At 38.6% G+C, this 16,962-nt stretch overlaps 1 protein-coding gene across 16 annotated transcripts in view; it reads left to right on the forward strand.

Annotated features, from left to right (window-relative positions):
• The window catches only part of INPP4B (inositol polyphosphate-4-phosphatase type II B), a 302,822-nt gene that overhangs the window by 272,998 nt on the left and 12,862 nt on the right, over nt 1–16,962 (forward strand). For 15 of the 16 annotated variants that reach the window (XM_035324470.1, XM_035324469.1, XM_035324467.1 and 12 more), the window contains one exon: nt 1,988–2,142. In XM_035324470.1, the coding sequence (XP_035180361.1) occupies nt 1,988–2,142 (155 nt within the window). Of the gene's footprint in view, nt 1–1,987; nt 2,143–5,564; nt 6,057–16,962 lie in introns of those variants that run through there. The other variant, XM_035324472.1, reaches the window with a different exon arrangement.

The following is a 16,962-nucleotide window of genomic DNA, read 5'->3' on the forward strand; positions in this document are numbered from 1 at the left end:
AGCATTATCAACCCTACTTGACACTTTCTTAAAAAAAAAAAAAAAATCAAAAATCCTTATAGTACATTATTTAAATTGCAATACAAATTCCCAATTTTTTAAGCAAATATGTTTTACAGTTTTGAAATGTAGGAAGAAAACGCAGATTCTCCTTTACTAGCATATACTTCTTTGGGTTCAAAGTTAGGTTCAGTTAATTCCCGGGATTTCTGAGATGTTACTCATCCTCGCAAAGACCTTAAAAGGCTGCAAGTATTGTCTAGGCCATTTATTTTAAGAGGAATTTCTGGGAATGCCATTAATGGATTTTTTTTACAATTGCTTATTTGCTGAAGTAATGTTATGAAGATCATACTCCAATTCTGTCCTGAAAGATGCTAAGTCAGTGTTCCATGGCCTAGCTGAAAAGTTTTCTCTGGCTGAGATGTAAACACTGTAATTTGTAACCTTGCCTTATTCTTGTAACTGCTCACTTCTGGTACTGTCCAGGGACAGAAGCAAGCAAAGCTTGGTTGAGAGGGTATTACCTTTTCTTAGGACAAATGCTATCAGGGGAAAAATAGACCCATAACTGGGCACATCAGCTCTTTGTCAATTTTTTCTAGTAAACTCCTGTTTGAACCCAATGTATATCCTAATGGGCTGGTACAACAACCAGTTGCTTCTTACCGTGAGAAAGTATCCTTAAAATATGTCATAGTTCCCTTATCCCTTAGAGTTTTGTCAGTGTCAGGTGAAAGCGAGCACTCCATGGCAGTCATTCATGTTAAGTTTTAGTTGTTCTGGGTCACACCCGGAACGGTTTAGCTGTTGAAATTAAGGACTAGTTTTTATTTCAGCATAAAGATGGATTTGTCTGCATCCTTACCCTCATGAGGAATTAGTCCTCTGTGTTCTCAAGTCTGAGTTTAAAAAGCCTTGTCAAAGTTTTTCTTTATTTTCTTTCAATGTTCATTAGGTGTTGAGATAATTAACCTTTAATTGAATAGTGTGGTTGTCACAGAAAGTGAGAAAAAATGGAAGCAACTTTTTTCTTTTATAGTCTAGACTAACATGAGTGCTTTATATTTCAAGTTCAGGAAATTGGATGCAGTGGTGTGGTAACCTATTTGGTAAATAAGTGTAGATGTTTGAGTAACTTGCTTAACCGTGATAAGAACTAAGAATAGTAGGTGGTTGTTGCTGTGTCCAGCATCAGTTTCTTGCTTCACTTGGGCTGGGGCATGGGGACAGGAGTGAGACTAGATTGATTCTCTGGCTTGGAGAACCGGGCCATCTTCCATGAACTGTGTTATGTATCCGAACCAGACCACTTGAGTGCTGGACATCTCTCCTGCTTTGTACACAACTTGTTCCTCATCAGTCCAAACATAAAACATGGTGCACGTGTCACAGTGCTGTCTTAATTGACTTTTGGTGATAAAACAGAAGGGAAGGCCTTCTATAGAAACAAAAGAAAACAAAAGCATGCAGCTCTCTCCTCAAACCAATAATGCCTTCTTTTTCCTTAGGGGGCAGGTTATTTTCAGGCTTGTCGTGCTAATGGAGACCATTAAGATCTATTTTTAAGATGTTTAACTTGTAAAAATTGGAAATGGGCTATCGATCAGTAGCTATCATATTTTGTAAAGTGTTATGGCTGAAAATTTATAAAACAAAAGAGAAATTTACAGTCCCTTTTAGCACAGTATTTTCACCTTTTTGTGCCACTGTGTCAGGCCAGCATGTCCATAATCCTTAGAATATGAAAATCTGCAAGGCAGCACTAATAAGTAATTTAGCTGTAATGACAGTTAAATCATATGTCAGCAGACATGTGATTCAAGATTGAGTTACCACCTTTTAATAGCAGTTTTCTTCTTGAGAAATACCGTTTTCTGTATTAGTTGTCTGTGGTTGTAGAATTGTGGGATCTTGACAGTCTGCAGGTGTGTAGAGAACCTGAGGAGCGAGGAGAGCAATCCTGTGACATCTGCTTGTGTTTCAGATTTGCCGCAAGCTGAATGGTGTCCGTTTCACCTGTTGCAAAAGTGCCAAAGACCGGACATCCATGTCAGTGACGCTGGAGCAGTGCTCCATCTTGAGGGACGAGCATCAGCTTCACAAAGATTTCTTTATTAGGGCGCTGGATTGCATGAGAAGGTATGTGGAGATTGTTTCATGTCCCTTGCTTTTTGAACTGAGACAGGAACTACACTGCAGAGCTGGCCTAAGCTAGTTGCAAGCGCATGATAGGCCCCAGTCCTGGTTTAGCAGAGAACCAACCAGCAGCGTGCCAGGTACTGATTCACTTCTGCATGCAAGGTCTTTTACGTTTTAACACTAATGAACAGTTTCTGAGAATTATACGTGAAACTCTGTGAAGTGCCACTCCACTGACTGTAGAATTTGACCAAGGTAAAAAGTTGACTTCTTAGACTTTCATAAAGCCTAACATTTTAACAGCTTTCTATGACTCTATATAAAAGAAGTTATTTTCTGAATATTGTTGAAATGTTTATATGCTCATTAAAACATTTGTATAAAATTTAGACAACAATGTGGAAGCTGAATTAGCTTTTGTTACAGATGGCAATTCTCATTAGGTCATGTTATTAAAAATAAAAGCAGGTTTGGATTCATGGTGATTGCCACTGTTATTTCATAAAAATCTTTACTGTGCTAAAAAAAAAAATTCATTCTAAATTACAACTATGCAGAAACTAAGGCTGATATAGTCAGGAATGTGTAATTAGAAGATGTGAATATTTTTGGTCATGTGAGCCTTTGAATAAAAAAGTAATTGAGCAAATGAGTTTTGATCATAAACTGAATCCAGGTGCTATATTCTCTAAAGAAACTGTTTCATTATTGGTATGTTTCATTATTGGCATTAATGAATGTTGCATTATATATTCTATAAGAGTTCAAAAAATTTGTCCACAAGATTCAAGTAATATATAACAAAAGTCCCTACAAGACTAACAGAAAATATTCTGGTCAGCCTGCAAGGAAGTAATCGAATTATTTCTTGCGCTTCTGTGAAATACATAATGTGATTGTGAGTTGGATTTGTAAAGATCGTATCTAAGTACCAATCATGTTTAATGTCTGTAATTGATAGTTCTTGACCTTAATATTTGGCATTATCAGATTAATCTGTAGGTTTACACATGCAGAATCATTTTGTCTCTTAACAAGAATAGGTATTCTAAATAAAAAAATGTATTTTTTGCAATGAGTAATTGAGCAGAAGACTGAGATAGTTTAGAAGTGTAGTTGGTTTGCAAGCTGCTAGTGCAGTGTGATGTATTAAATTGAGGTTCATTTTGTATGTATCATTGGCTTGCATAAATCCCTTAGTCTCTGCAGTATTTCAGAGAGTGAATGACTCCTGTGTGCCGCCTTTCATAACTACATGTTTTATCATTAATGAAAAAATTCTTAGTTTTCTGTGTTGAGTTCCATTTTTGTTGGCATTTCAAATATGTTTTTTTCTTTTATGTCTCCAATAAATACAACAGGGTGTAAGTTACAGTACATTACCAAATAGAAGCAAACTAATTATATGAAATATATTATTATGTAGAATAGCACTGGAAAAATTCCGCAGATATAAACCTGATTAAAAACAAAACAAAACAAACAAACAAAAAAACCAGCAACAACAACAAAAACTCACATATTCCAGTACCTAAAGGGGGATTACAAGAAGCAGGAGAGGGACTTGTCAGGGATTGTAGTGATAGGACAAGGGGTAATGGTTTTAAACTAAGAAAGAGTAGTTTTAGATTAGATATCAGGGAGAAATTGTTTACTCAGAGGGTGGTGATGCCCTGGCACAGGTTGCCCAGAGAAGCTGGAGGTGTTCAAGGCCAGGCTGGATGGGGCTTTGGGCAACCTGGTGTGGTGGGAGGTGTCCCTGCCCATGGCAGGAGGGTGGAACTGGATGGGCATTAGGGTCCCTTCCAGCCCAAACTATTCTGTGATTCGATTATGTATACAAATTAACTTGTTAGTACAGAAGTATAGTAGGTTTTTGCAGACCAAAATGTTAGGGACTTTACATGCTTTACCATCACATAACTGATTTGAAAGCCGAGACTATTAAAGCGTTAGTTATATTTGCAGGTAAGAATAAATTGGAGTCTCAGAAGAATGGTGAAAAGTCCAGAAAACCTAGAGAATCTTGTAAATGAAAAGACACATGAGTCTGAAGCAACATCACAAAAATGTTTATTTTGGGGTTCTGCTCTAGTTTTAGGCAGATAAAAGCTTTATCCTGTTAATAACCTGCAAATGAATTCAAAACAGCCTTGAACTGAAGTAGCTGCTATGTTGAATGAAAGGCAATAATTTTGACTTGGGTGGTAGGATTGTCCGGCATTTAAAGCAAGGGCTTTGCAAGTAGCGGCAGTGGCACACAAATTTATCCTGCACCTTCAGGAAACCAAATAAGCAAATCCTTTGCCTATTCTAGTTTGTCTGTATTGTACTGTGCACATAACCATAGATTAAAAAAAATATTCAGAACAGAAGAATGAAAATGTCAGATAGGGATACGCAATATTTAACTCCATCGTATTATTGTTGAGAGTTGGTCGGACAGTTTTAAGGAGCTGTCTTTGGGCTTTTAAAATTATTTTTTAGAAATGTTTAAGGAATGCAGTAGTTACTGTATCTTCAGGAGGGCTCTTCGTGCCTTCCCACTGCTCATCTGTGGCTGGAGGTGCTTACGGAGCAGCTCTTGAAGTGCCACAGGCTTTCCTTTCTGTTTCTCCCTCTCTACCACTGACTAGAGAGTGCCTCGAGGACCCTCCAGCTGTGCTCTTGTTGCAGGGAGGTGAAGGAAGGTGGAGTGGCAGGGAAAAGCAATTTGAGAGAGCAAACTGGGAAGGCAAGGAAAGTCAGACGAGGAAAAAGGCCATAATTTCCACAGGAAGAGATATAATGGCATTTCAGCTAAGTCTCTGGTATTTTATTTGAGGGAAGTTTGGCAGCTATGATTCTGAGGTTTGTGTGAATAAGGTCAATGGATTTGTTTGTTACTTGTTCTAATGCTTGCCTTTTTAACCTTTCTTTTTGTTTGATTACCATTGCAGAGTCTTATATAAAACTGTGTTTTTCTAAGCTTTTCATTGACTATTTGTAGAACCTTTTAGAATGATTTTTTGCATCTAAAAGAATGCATTTTGTTTTAAGAGGAGATGGAGAAAAACTGGTCATCTTTTAGTTTCTAATGTATGTGGTTTTCCACTGATGAATCTCCTCTAGATCACTTTGTTAAACTCTGTCAATCAACTTTCTTTATGCTGATTGCTGCAAATCACTTTTAAGCCTTTCAAAAGAACAAGTAGACAAGAAAAAATCAATTTTAACATCCAGAATCCTAACAGACTGGATTGATCTTTGAAAGGCTTCTTTCAAGAATTAACAGTAGGAGATAGAGAGTACTGTGAAACAAAGTGAGTTGTAAAAGCAAATGGAGATTCAAAAGCAGCCTTTATTGGAAATGCCATAATTTTGAGATAGGAAAATTATAAAGGTGCCTGTGTAACTGTAAAGCTTTTCTTTTTTCCTGCCAGTGCTGGGCACAGTTTTGGGGGCTGTTGTAAAAGGGAAGCATGTGCTGCTGGTTTTGTGCATTCTTGACATCAGAAGTTTGGTGATGCTGGACTTGTGTGCTGCTGCTTTTTGGCTTTGCTGTTGTCCCTGTAAGCCTTTCGATTTTGAGTAAACCAGAAGCAATTTAAAATGTTTCAGTTTGTTTGTTATCATGTCCATCGTATGACACTGTTTAGGAAAATACTGCCAGTACCTCTTATTTAGTGAATTAATTCATTAGCACAGTTAATGTCTTGTACTGATAAAATCTATGGAGGTCATTGCTTTTTTAACAAAGAAAAAGGTGCAAAAATCCTTCCAATAGTTGTCCCTTTAGCTTATGAAAGATGTGAAATGATGCTAGGAACTCAGGCTTTATCACTTACAATATCTGAAATATGGTTTTGTCTTCTGGGTGCAACTGTAGCTGTTATGATGCTGCAGTTACAGTGTGTGTAAAAACAGAAGCACCTATGCCATAGGGGTACACACTATAGTTCGCTTTGGGTATGTTTGTGACTTTCATTGATCTTGGTAACGTTCGTAGTACAGAATGAGGGAGATCAATAAATGTTATTCCTTCTTTATCAAATGCTTCCAATTCATGTCATACTGAAATCATATTTTTAATGTTGCTGCCACTTTCAGATCATCATTTTTTGCAGTCAATATTTTGTTTTTCCATTCACCAATGTACAAATATTTCCTGTCATTTAATGTCAACTGTATTCCAGAAGACAGTAAAGAGACAGAACAGATGGACCAGAGTTCACTGCAGTATCTGTCACACAATTCTACTTTTCTTCCCTAGAGCTGGCCACTGCTTAAGGAGCCTTGGACCCTGGTAGGCAGCACGTCACAAAGCAGTTTCGTAAAACTCTTTGTTTTCTTTTCCAAACCTATTGAATGTTAATATCTTGGTGACAGGGTCTGTTTTGAAGTCCTTGGCTAGTAAATAACCTCAGAATCTTCTGGGTTTTTGAGCGCATTTCCAATAATGCCTCAAAAGTAAAACCAAGCAAATGATGTGACAAATCCCCTGTGTACGGTGAAGTCTCTAAGCTTTCATCCATCCCTGTCATAATTCTTAGCAGGACATGATATCTGTCAGCCATTGAATACAAAATTTGACTCAACGTAGGACACGCTGTTTTCATCTAAAATGCCAGCCAAGGATATTTCAGATGATTTCAGATAAATTGCCAATCAAAAATCTGATTGAAGTGCAAATACAAAGAACAAATGGTCTGGGCCATGAGGTATGGGCTTTTGATGGCCTAGTTATGAAGCAAATTGCTCCTTTTTAAAGAGATGTTTGAGGGCATCTTTTCTTAAAGACTATATTAAAGATGTGTGAGTTGAGAAGGAGGGATAGTTGTAACAGCTTCCCCATGAGCTGGGTGGAAGCCATAGGTCCAAGCTGAGAGACCTTTGCCATGCAAGGGCGTATGCCAAACAGTGTTGTGACTCCTATGGTCTAGGAAGCAAGAGCAAAGCGACAGGATGAGAGGCTGGGATCCACATGCAAACCTTCCTTGACCTTTCTCGCAGCCTTCCCCCTGTCCCGAGCTTGTAGCAGTAGAGGCGGTGCGTAAGTGTTTATGCAGAAACCCGTGTTCTCCTTTAACCTTTTCACTCCGTAGCCCATCAGACCTGCTGCAACATTTTTTTTTTCTGAGAATCTTGCCTTAGTATAAACAAAACTGTTAAAGGGAGAGCCTAGCTTCCAACATAGATTTTTTCCGTCGGTTTACAGTCCTTGAGAAATGTAACATTTTTATTTTGAGGTACAAACTTTAGATGGAAAGATTTACATTACCTAAAGTATTGAAAAGGGCCTGGCATTAAGTAACAAGAAGGTCCAATTTCAATGCATTGAATCAATCATCAATTTTTCTTCTAAAACCAAATTACTATTTGTTTTTCATAGCAAGACTGTGCATTGCATCTGACAGAGGAAAGAAAATAAAATGGAAAGAAGTAGGCAACAAGATTTAAAAAAGAATCGATGCCATTGGCACCGTGTTGTACTCCTGTAGAATGAGGGTCTAGTTCTGATTATCCTGCTGGAAGGATAAAAAGTTACAGACAACCTTTGCAGAGGGACAAGCAGTAGCTTGAGCAGGCCTTATTAATTCTAAGGCTTTGTAATACAAGTACTTAATTTCAGAAATTTAATATTTATGATGTTTTTTAAAATATATATATATTTTTAAAGACTTGAGAGGGAAAATAGGAAGGGAAAAAAAAAGACAGGAAACCTGAACACTACAAAAGGCTCATGAAAGTTTTCAGTGAGGTTCAGACTTCTACGTGGGAAAATTAAGTAAAATTGATGGTTTTATGATGTAGTCTCGCACATTTTGTTTATATTTCATAAATTGGGTCCAGATGTTCAAGTCCACGTTTTGCAGGGGAATGTTCTCTAGCTAACTACAGAAGTTTCATTTCTCCTGTACTTGATTTTTCTGGCTTCTTACAAGCACTAATTTCAGCTGCTCTGATCAACACCCCAGTCAAAGCCCTGAGAACCCTCTTGTGAGACTTTTCTCATGTTCCTTCCTCATTTTCACCAGACTATTGCTGAAGTATTTGCCTCTGGTTGCTCCTTCTTCCTCTGAACGTGTGTGGCTATCTCTGTCTTTCTCCTCCTCTTCAGAGCTCAGACAGTGGCTGCAGTAACAACTATTGAGAGAGCAGCAGAGACAGACCCCCTGCCCCATTGCCTTTGCTTCATGTTGCAGCAGTCACCGTCTGCCAGGGAGAAGAACAGCAAGGAAAAGCCTTGTCTGACCCCTTGACGTGGCAGGCATTTAGCACAGATTGAATACTCAAAACATGTACCTGCTGAATTTTAACAAGTCCTTGTTAAGAAGAGGTGATTTGAGATTCTTGCCGGAGCAGGCTCTTACAGAAGTTAGATCTCTCATACCTTTATAGCCTTGGTGCAGAATACCAAATCCCACTCCAGTAATCTTCCAAAGAAAGAAAGGCGAGGAAAAAAAAAAAAAAAAAAAAAAAACTATTTTTTTCTTCTTTACATGACATTGTAAGCTCAAATTTTCACCATTCAAAATGAACTAACAATTGAAAGTATAATATTAATGGAAAGCATTGTGTAACGGGAATTATAGATGCCCTTCCCCTGGAAGCTGTAATTATATTCTGATGTGGAGCTAATCACAGGGGAGGGAGGGAGTGTTCAAGGGAAAATAGTAAAAACCTTTGCCACTCTTTGCAAGGAATATTTAAAGATGTGACCTAGGCTACCTCACTGAAGCACTTAAATTTTTAGTAGGTAGAAGTAAATGCTTAATTTTCCTGTCAGACCATGGAGGGAAAGTAATACCAAAAGTAATGCATATTGTCTCTAAATTTTGACACCAGAGTCAGGAGGGTGAGCAGTTGAAATGCACCTGCTTCTCTGTTATTGGTAACATAGGGAAGGTGGGTCTTTCAGGAAGACTCAGGACCAGAAGGTAAAATCTAATTACTGAGTAGCAAAACATATGCATGTATTAATTGCAGTGTATTACACACTATATATATACATATATGTATGTAAAACAAATAAACCAACTTGCTTTTCCATTGAAAAAGGAAATGTTTGGCTATAACTGGTTTTTAGCCTTGTGGCAACAAGAAAGAAGCTTTGATTCCCTGACTTTTTTTTCTAATTGAAGGGAGTTCTTGGCCCTTGGCTGAGCATGTGTATATGATGACACCTTTCTCCAAAGGAGAACCAGATTTAATGGAATTCCAATCAAAAACTACTCTGAGTTTTTCTGCTCTAATGTGTACTTTTTGCCTCACTGAAACGTTGGCATAGTAATGTTCTCTTACCTAGCCCATATTAGTGTTTACCATATCAAGATAACCCAAATGACCCAAAATGAGGGGGGGGGGGGGGTTGAGCTATGCCTTCTGAGTATTTTAATTATTCAGCACAGTATATTTAGTATATTAGTATATATAGTATATTATTTAGTATATTAGTATATTTAAAAGGTGCATAATTAATTACCAGGTACACACTATGATCACTCTTTTTTTTAATTTAAAAAATCATCAACAAGGCCTTTTCCTATAACTTTGCTTTCTCATTTAGTACTGTACTTGAGTGCTTATGCTGTTCCTTATTCAGAACTTCAGTGAAGGACTCCCTTACCTGAAATCAGAAAACAGATGCGTTTTACTCACCAGCGAGAGTAATACCACTTTTTTTTTTTTTCCTATTATATTTCATTTCTGTTAACATTTTCTGAGGGATTGTGTAGGAGAAGTTCTGCATGCATATTTATTACCCGTTACATCTCCGTGAGCCACAGCTGAATTACCCTGGCTTTGACCATGTACAGCTAAAGCTCTGAGGAAAAGCAGCACTGCCAAACCTAAAATTCAGATAAGAAAGGAGCAGGAAATGAGGAGAATAAGTGGGTAGTAATAGCATACAATAGCTAGTTAAAATTATCATGGATTCAATCTCTTCAAGAATTTATCTGTCTCTGAAACTGTATTATTCTCAGAGTAATATAATATTGGCAGGGAGAGCTGGTATTCTTCCTGCAGTCCCAGACAGTACGGGCGGTGGAGAAGTTGGAGGGGACACAGATAAAAAGGAGTGACTAGCTGCTGTTCTGGAAAGCGTGTTTTGTAAAAGAAGACTGCATTTCTTCAGGGCAGAGATAATGTGGTGTCAGGCTATAGCTCTACTTGGCGTGTGTAGAATGCAGGTAACAGGTCTATTTTTACTCTCATTTTAGGTTCCTTAATCCCATCATCCAGCTTAGTTTCTTCTCTAGGAATACTCCCCACTCAAACAATCACTCTTCTCATCCAGCATCCCTGCTCCAGTTTTCTTCCACACCTTTTTTTTTTTTCCTTTGGTCCGCTGCACTGCCAAATCTCTCAGCAGCTGACCCCTATAACAGTAGTTTCTGCAGTCCTGGGACTTAGCGGGGCTGTAGTATTGTGACTCTAAACATACCTGATGCCAGGATCACTGGCATGACTGTGCTCCCAGTGCCCTGGGAAGGTGCCAGAGCAGAGTTTCTACCCATGTAAGACCTTGGGATCCCAGGCCAGGGTTAGCTGAGGGTAAAGTCCCATTGACTGGGAAGGTCAGAGGACAGGAAGGAAGTCGCTTTTCCCTGCAAGGGGGATGAAATATTTAGGGTGTTAAGACCCAGTGTGCTAATTAGATCACTGTTAGTGAGGCAGGAGGGAGATCCCACCCGTCTGTGGTACTCCAGATCTTCACTTACCCTTATCAAAAAGATTCCATAGTATTGTGACACGAGTGGTGTCGCAGTTCTTTTTTGAATCAGTTATTTGGAGTCTCTCTTTTATATTTTTTTGAAAAAAAAAATAACACATCTGGGGGTAATTTGATAACTCTTGAATTATTGCATCTGTGAGTTTAATGTAAACACTGTTACCAACAGGGCTGAGTTAAGCATGCTGCACTGATAGTTAGCTCCGTGAAGGAGTAGGTCAGATTTGGGTCTCTTGTTGGGGGACAGGGGGAAGTAGGGTAGTTTTCTTTATTCTTCATGGTCTGTAGGCTTTTTTTTTTTTTTTTTTTTTTTTTTTTAAAGAAATAAGTGTTGAGGCCCAACTGAAGGTTTTTCACAGGCGGGCCTTTATAAAGAATCTTTTCTTTCTGCTCCTCTCATTGATCGTATGGGTTTTCAGATTCATAAGCAACTTCAAACTCGTGCTACAGACTCCCTGCATGACAGTGTCTCTATCTTGGCTGTGTATTTCCTAACACTGGTGAGTGAGAATGTCATCTTTGAGGTTTCTTATCCCTCATCTGACTTCTGCTGACCTCAGTCAACATGCCCAAAGGCTGCTGGGATCCTTCCCCTCACACCAACCACCAGCATGTGACCTTCAATGCTGTAGCAAGAGAGGCTAAAAAGGCAGCAGCTAATTAGCAGCAACAGAGCAGTGACCTTGCACTTGGTTTGAAAAATAATTTTTAAAAAGTCTCATCAGTCACAAGCCCTCTCCACACAATAGTCAGCACTGTCAGATATGAAGAACTCGTTTAGATTTTTCAAAAAACTGGCTCAGGAGCAATCTGGTCACATATTTTATAAGAAAGATCTTGGCTTAGGACCACCTGATTACCAGTTTGTGTTTCTGAGTAAACTGGCAGGTCCAATGGAAATGTATCATTCTTGTCAAAATAATGTTTTGTTTCATATGCGTTTTGCAAAAATCACTGCTCTGAAGTTGTCAATTTTTATTTAAATCCATTTATAACTCGTAAGTAATTGTTGACAGTGGAGCATCTACAGAATGCAAAGTAATCCAGCAACAGAAAGGTTTGCTGAACAACTTCCAATAAAACGCCTTGTTGTGATAAGCAGAAGATGGGAACGTCCACAGTAAGTGGTTGAGCAAATTTTTTCATAACACATTTCAGCCAGGAAATAAAAATCAATGCTTTTAGCCTGGTGGTGGTTATTGTTGGTGTTTGCTTAGTTTAACCAAGACTGACACGATCTTTTTCCTAAGTTTATTCTATGTAATAAAATGGCAGTTGCATTGAACGCCTCAGGAAAGCTCATAAAAATGGCTAAGCTGGCACTATGTCAAAAGTATTATTGGCTGGTTTCAAAATGATCAAAGTAGAGTTTAAAAGACGAACCTTTACAACAATAATTCAACAATCCGTGGATTGACTCTGGAATTCTAGAAGTCTCTGTTTTGATACTACTGACTATAACAGTTCTGAACGCTTATCCATGAGGTCTTTTTAAATCTTCATGTTCAGTGTTTGCTATTTCACCTTTTCTTGCATCAGTGTGCACTTAAGAATATGCTCGTTCCTACTTTCACGTTGCCACTTCTTTGTGTTGCTAGGTATTTCGAAGATCTCATCTCATGTAAGAGCTTATAACCAGAAAGATGAGAGTTTGCTTCCTGAAGGAAGAGAGACCCTTTCTAATACTTTATTCTTCTCAGTTTCTATTGTATCCTCAGTTTTCCCACCAATGTAGCAACTGCTAATGTGGCAAGTTTCGTACATAGTAACTGCCTTTCATTGAATAATCACTGGTGAAATGTTACAGGAATAGGCCAAGAGCTGAGATGTGAGCAGATGTGCAGACACTTCTTTCTGTTAAATATTCTTGACTTGAAAAGTTTCTAATTGACCAGCAAAGGGTGAGATAAAGAAATGCACTGATATCTTTCCCACATTTCAGTGGGAAGCTGATGGAGTAGAAATCATCTACTCATGACCACACAGCCCTTTCCTTTGCTGGACATTGAATTTGGATCTACTTTTTATTAAACAGAGACTCTTCTCATTGTCTCCCTTATTTAAAACAGAAGTTGTGTTACTGCCCCTGAATGTGCAATAGCAATGCTTGTAAGGTTCATTGCCTTACTGACATTCACTGCTGTGTGTGTTAATAACTTTTTGCATTCCATTTTGTTTTTCGGGTTCACGCGGCAGTCCTGCATGCCGTACCGCACTGTGTAGTGCCTGCGTGTTGGTGCTGGTCCTTCCTCGGCACTCTGCTGAACAGTGTCCTGTCTGTCTTTCTTACTCTGCTGCTGCTGCCTAAGGGAGAAACTTGCTCCCTGTCCTCTGTGAACATTTGCTGGTAGCGTGGCATTATCAGCAAATTTATAGACAATTGCTTTAAATACGGTTTGACATTTCTGTTATGCAGACTAATAATAGCTTGCCATGTAAAGATGCTACTTGAATTCATTCCTGAAGTGAACTCGCACATCTAAGACTTCTACTCTTTTCCTCTTCTGCAGTGGCAGTAGCCGAGAGGTGCTGCCTGGTTAGATGGGTATTCATTTTTATTCCTGGAGGATTGTTTTCCCGGTTAACCTGCCGTGCTGCACTCTGTAAGGTACTGACTTGCATTTTAATTGCAAGTTGCTGTTTCTTGAAGGAAAAATTGTCATTTCATGAAGCCTCTAGGGTGGATATGGCTTTGTGCTTCATGCTTTCTTTGCTTTATAGATAAATTAGAGTATCTCTGTAACAAAAGCTATTAATTGTCAGGCTGGCCATAACGTGTAATCTGGTAGCTTGAAAACCTGTGAGATTTTTCTGCTTGAAGAGGATTGAAATCACCTTATCATGGTGCTTAACAAGGTAACACTGCATACAGCAGAGTTTTGCTTGCCAAGTCCAGTGGTCTGTATGTTATAGCACATAACGCACACAGACATAAATATTCCTAGACAATGTAGGAAGTGGTGCATTTTGTCACGTGTTGCTGCTTTCTTATGTGACTTAATGAATTTTAAAATATTAGGACAAGACAAGAAACAGTTTTTAGAGAACTTTTTTTTCCCATGTCACAGTGTTTTCTGATTGTTTTGCATACTTAGACTGGCCGTTAGAAGTTAGATAAAAGACTTCAGACATTTAAGTTCAGTGTTGCCCCACAGCTTTACTGTCTTCAGATGCAGATGCTTGTTTGTAGATGAAGATTTTGCTGAGGTAGAAGTACTAGGAAAATTCAGTCAGTTGGTACTATGATGTGATACAGCTATTGTTCTTGGTGTTTCAGGAAGGGTAACGAAACTTCAGTGCACAAGCACTCCTCAAATCAGACAGTTTTTCCTCACTTTCAGACAACAGCTATTCACTGGTAAGAGGGTGCTGAGCAAACACATAGCACAGCAGTCCATAAAAGTATTTGTAGTATAAGCTGATTTTTTTGAATTTATTTTGCACAGTGGTATATGAAATTCTGTCTTCAGTCCTGAAGGCAATCATTCTTCCTGCTGTCAGAAAGAATCATCCTCTGTGCAGCACAATAGGGATAACAAAACTCATTTCAGTCTCAATTTAAGTTTAATTCTAAGGTAAAACTTGCAATGAGGTGGTAATGAACTTGAACGGACAGTAGTGATTCTCTCCTTCATGCTTATACTAGTGCTCAGACACAGTACAGGTATCTCCAAGACCTGGGCCTATTCTGAGACTGCCTCTTAAGCAGATGAAAAACGCTCATTTTCTTCTTTGCCTGTTGTTGCAGTTAATATAGTAAAAGCATTTTTAATTTGGTTGTGTATCTTAGGATTGCATCAAACCAACCCAAATATGTACTCAGACGAAGAAAAGATAAGCATCGTGACTAACGTGATGTGATAATTCTAGGAAATAACGAGTTAGTAAGACAGAGACTGATTATCTGAAGCAGAGAATGATCAAACCAATTAAAAGGATTTGCAAAGCAAAACGCACAAAAGTGTTTTACAAGTGCAGCTGTGCAGCCTGATGGGTGCTGTGGTGATACCATCTCTTTCAAATTCAAATAATTTGGGCAAAAAAGAATTTGTGTCTTTTCTGAAATACTGCCTTGTGCCACACACATCTCATATACTTTCTGACACACGTCTCTCCCCTGAAATAAAACTGGGATGCCTCTAGCAGAGTCAACACCAACAAATATTGCATAGGGCCATCGGGGCGAGGTCTCTGCTGTGCCCATCCCGTCCCCTCTCTCCAAGCAGCCGTTATCAGCAGCATGTAAGGGAGTGCAGGTCTTTGTGATGCTGTGCTCGGTTCGCTTGGGCCAGTCTGTTCTCCACAAACAATCTATGCAATTAGTTAAATTCATAAGCATCCTCTCTTGACGAATTTGGCTTTTCTAGGCACAGATACAGTAACAACCCTTCCCAAACGTGGCTTTCTGTTGTGTGGACTTCATTGCGTGACAAGACACAGCCAGATGGAATGACGACACGCTGGCTCAGCAGAAGTCAAAAGACCTTTACCCAGACAAGATCAAAACCTGGTATTACAGTGGGCTACTCTGTGCAAATGCTACCACTTTGTTACTATTGCATTACAAAATGTATTAAGCATCCAATTTCCTTTGTAAATGAAGCAGTGCATTACCTCAATAGCCATTTTTGAAACAATCTGCAACTTAAAACACAGATGCTAAAACTAATGGAACTAAATGAACCCCCTCTGAATTGTAATCCTTGAATAGAGCAGTGTTTTAGTAGTTTTTTATTATAAAGTTTATTAAATGAAATACGTGTTGCACTGGAGAGAAAAAGTCAAATGATCTTTTATGGCAAAAATAAAAACTTTAAACTTGCTCTCCATACTCCATTGGCCATGGAATGCTAAAACAGAAATAAAAAGATTTTTAGTCTTGTTGCAGAACTTAATGTTCTGTACCACATTGAAACATAGCCCAAAACAGATAATTGCTTCGTCATAAATCTTTTTTTTCCTTTATTCACATTACAGAAAAAATCAAGACTGTCCTTTAAAAATAGTCTGTAGTCAAGCGAGCCTGAAAGCTTATGCTGTTAGGCATCATGTTTGACAGTATTTATGGTGGGGAAAAGGAATCTGAGGTTTGTGCGGTTCATTTTGTAAACGATGTAGTGGTAGCCCCATGTATGAGCTGCAGATTTTAAAGCTTTGTAAAGGTGGGGAATGGCTAAGTGGGCAATTAGCTGCTGGAGAGGTCTTTTACAAAGCTTTTTGAACTCCGTGTAAACACTCGTAATCAAGCTGTTTTTATCGTAAAAGTACAGGTGTCTTTCATATGAATATCTGGATTAAGAATTTGTGTTCCTAGTACACACCTTGGAGGATGGGTAACTACCTAATATAGGGGCTCGGAATCATCCCGGGGATGCTCTCTATACTTATGGGAGCCTGGGCTGTGAAGTTTGGCACCCGGATGCTTGACACTGCAGGTCAGGGAGTATCTGGCACGTTGCTTTCTAAAGGACTCGGCTCCGTGCATGTTGTAGTTATCCTCCAAAGCAGCTGAAGGTAAAATAAAATGAGGAGGGCAAAACTTGGCACGGGGGAGATTTTTCTGGCATCAGCACGCTGCCCAATGTGGTTTAAATATACATTTAGCACTAGACACCAATGCATGTGTTCTAGGCTCAGTGAACACAAGAAAGTTACTTAAAAAAAAAAAAAAAAAAAAAAAAAAAGGTGAAAAGTGCACCACTAAATAGCTGATTAACCTGCACCCACTGCTATATTCAGGCCACTTCCTTTATTTTCTACTTACTTCCTGTCATAAAATACCAACTGCGTGCTTTGCTATTTTGGAGGTAAAAGTCCCTTTTTGTTAGTTGCCTTGTTTATATAGACAGCAGTAGCAATTAAGCAATGAACTTAAAATGCTGTTCTCCTAAACTGCTTTTTATGTATGTTGGTGGCTATCTTAAATTTTACACCTATTTCAGACACAAAGTTAATAGAGCTTAAATAATTTTTGGAACACTCTGAATTCTGCAAATACTGAAGTGTTTTCAGCAGATACACACACACAAGTTTTTTTTAAACACTATTCAGTATTTCAGTGGAAGATGTTCTAATCTTTCTCCTGTGATCTGACATGTTTACTT

The sequence above is a fragment of the Oxyura jamaicensis genome, chromosome 4 (assembly GCF_011077185.1).
Source record: "Oxyura jamaicensis isolate SHBP4307 breed ruddy duck chromosome 4, BPBGC_Ojam_1.0, whole genome shotgun sequence".
Classification (NCBI taxonomy): domain Eukaryota; kingdom Metazoa; phylum Chordata; class Aves; order Anseriformes; family Anatidae; genus Oxyura; species Oxyura jamaicensis.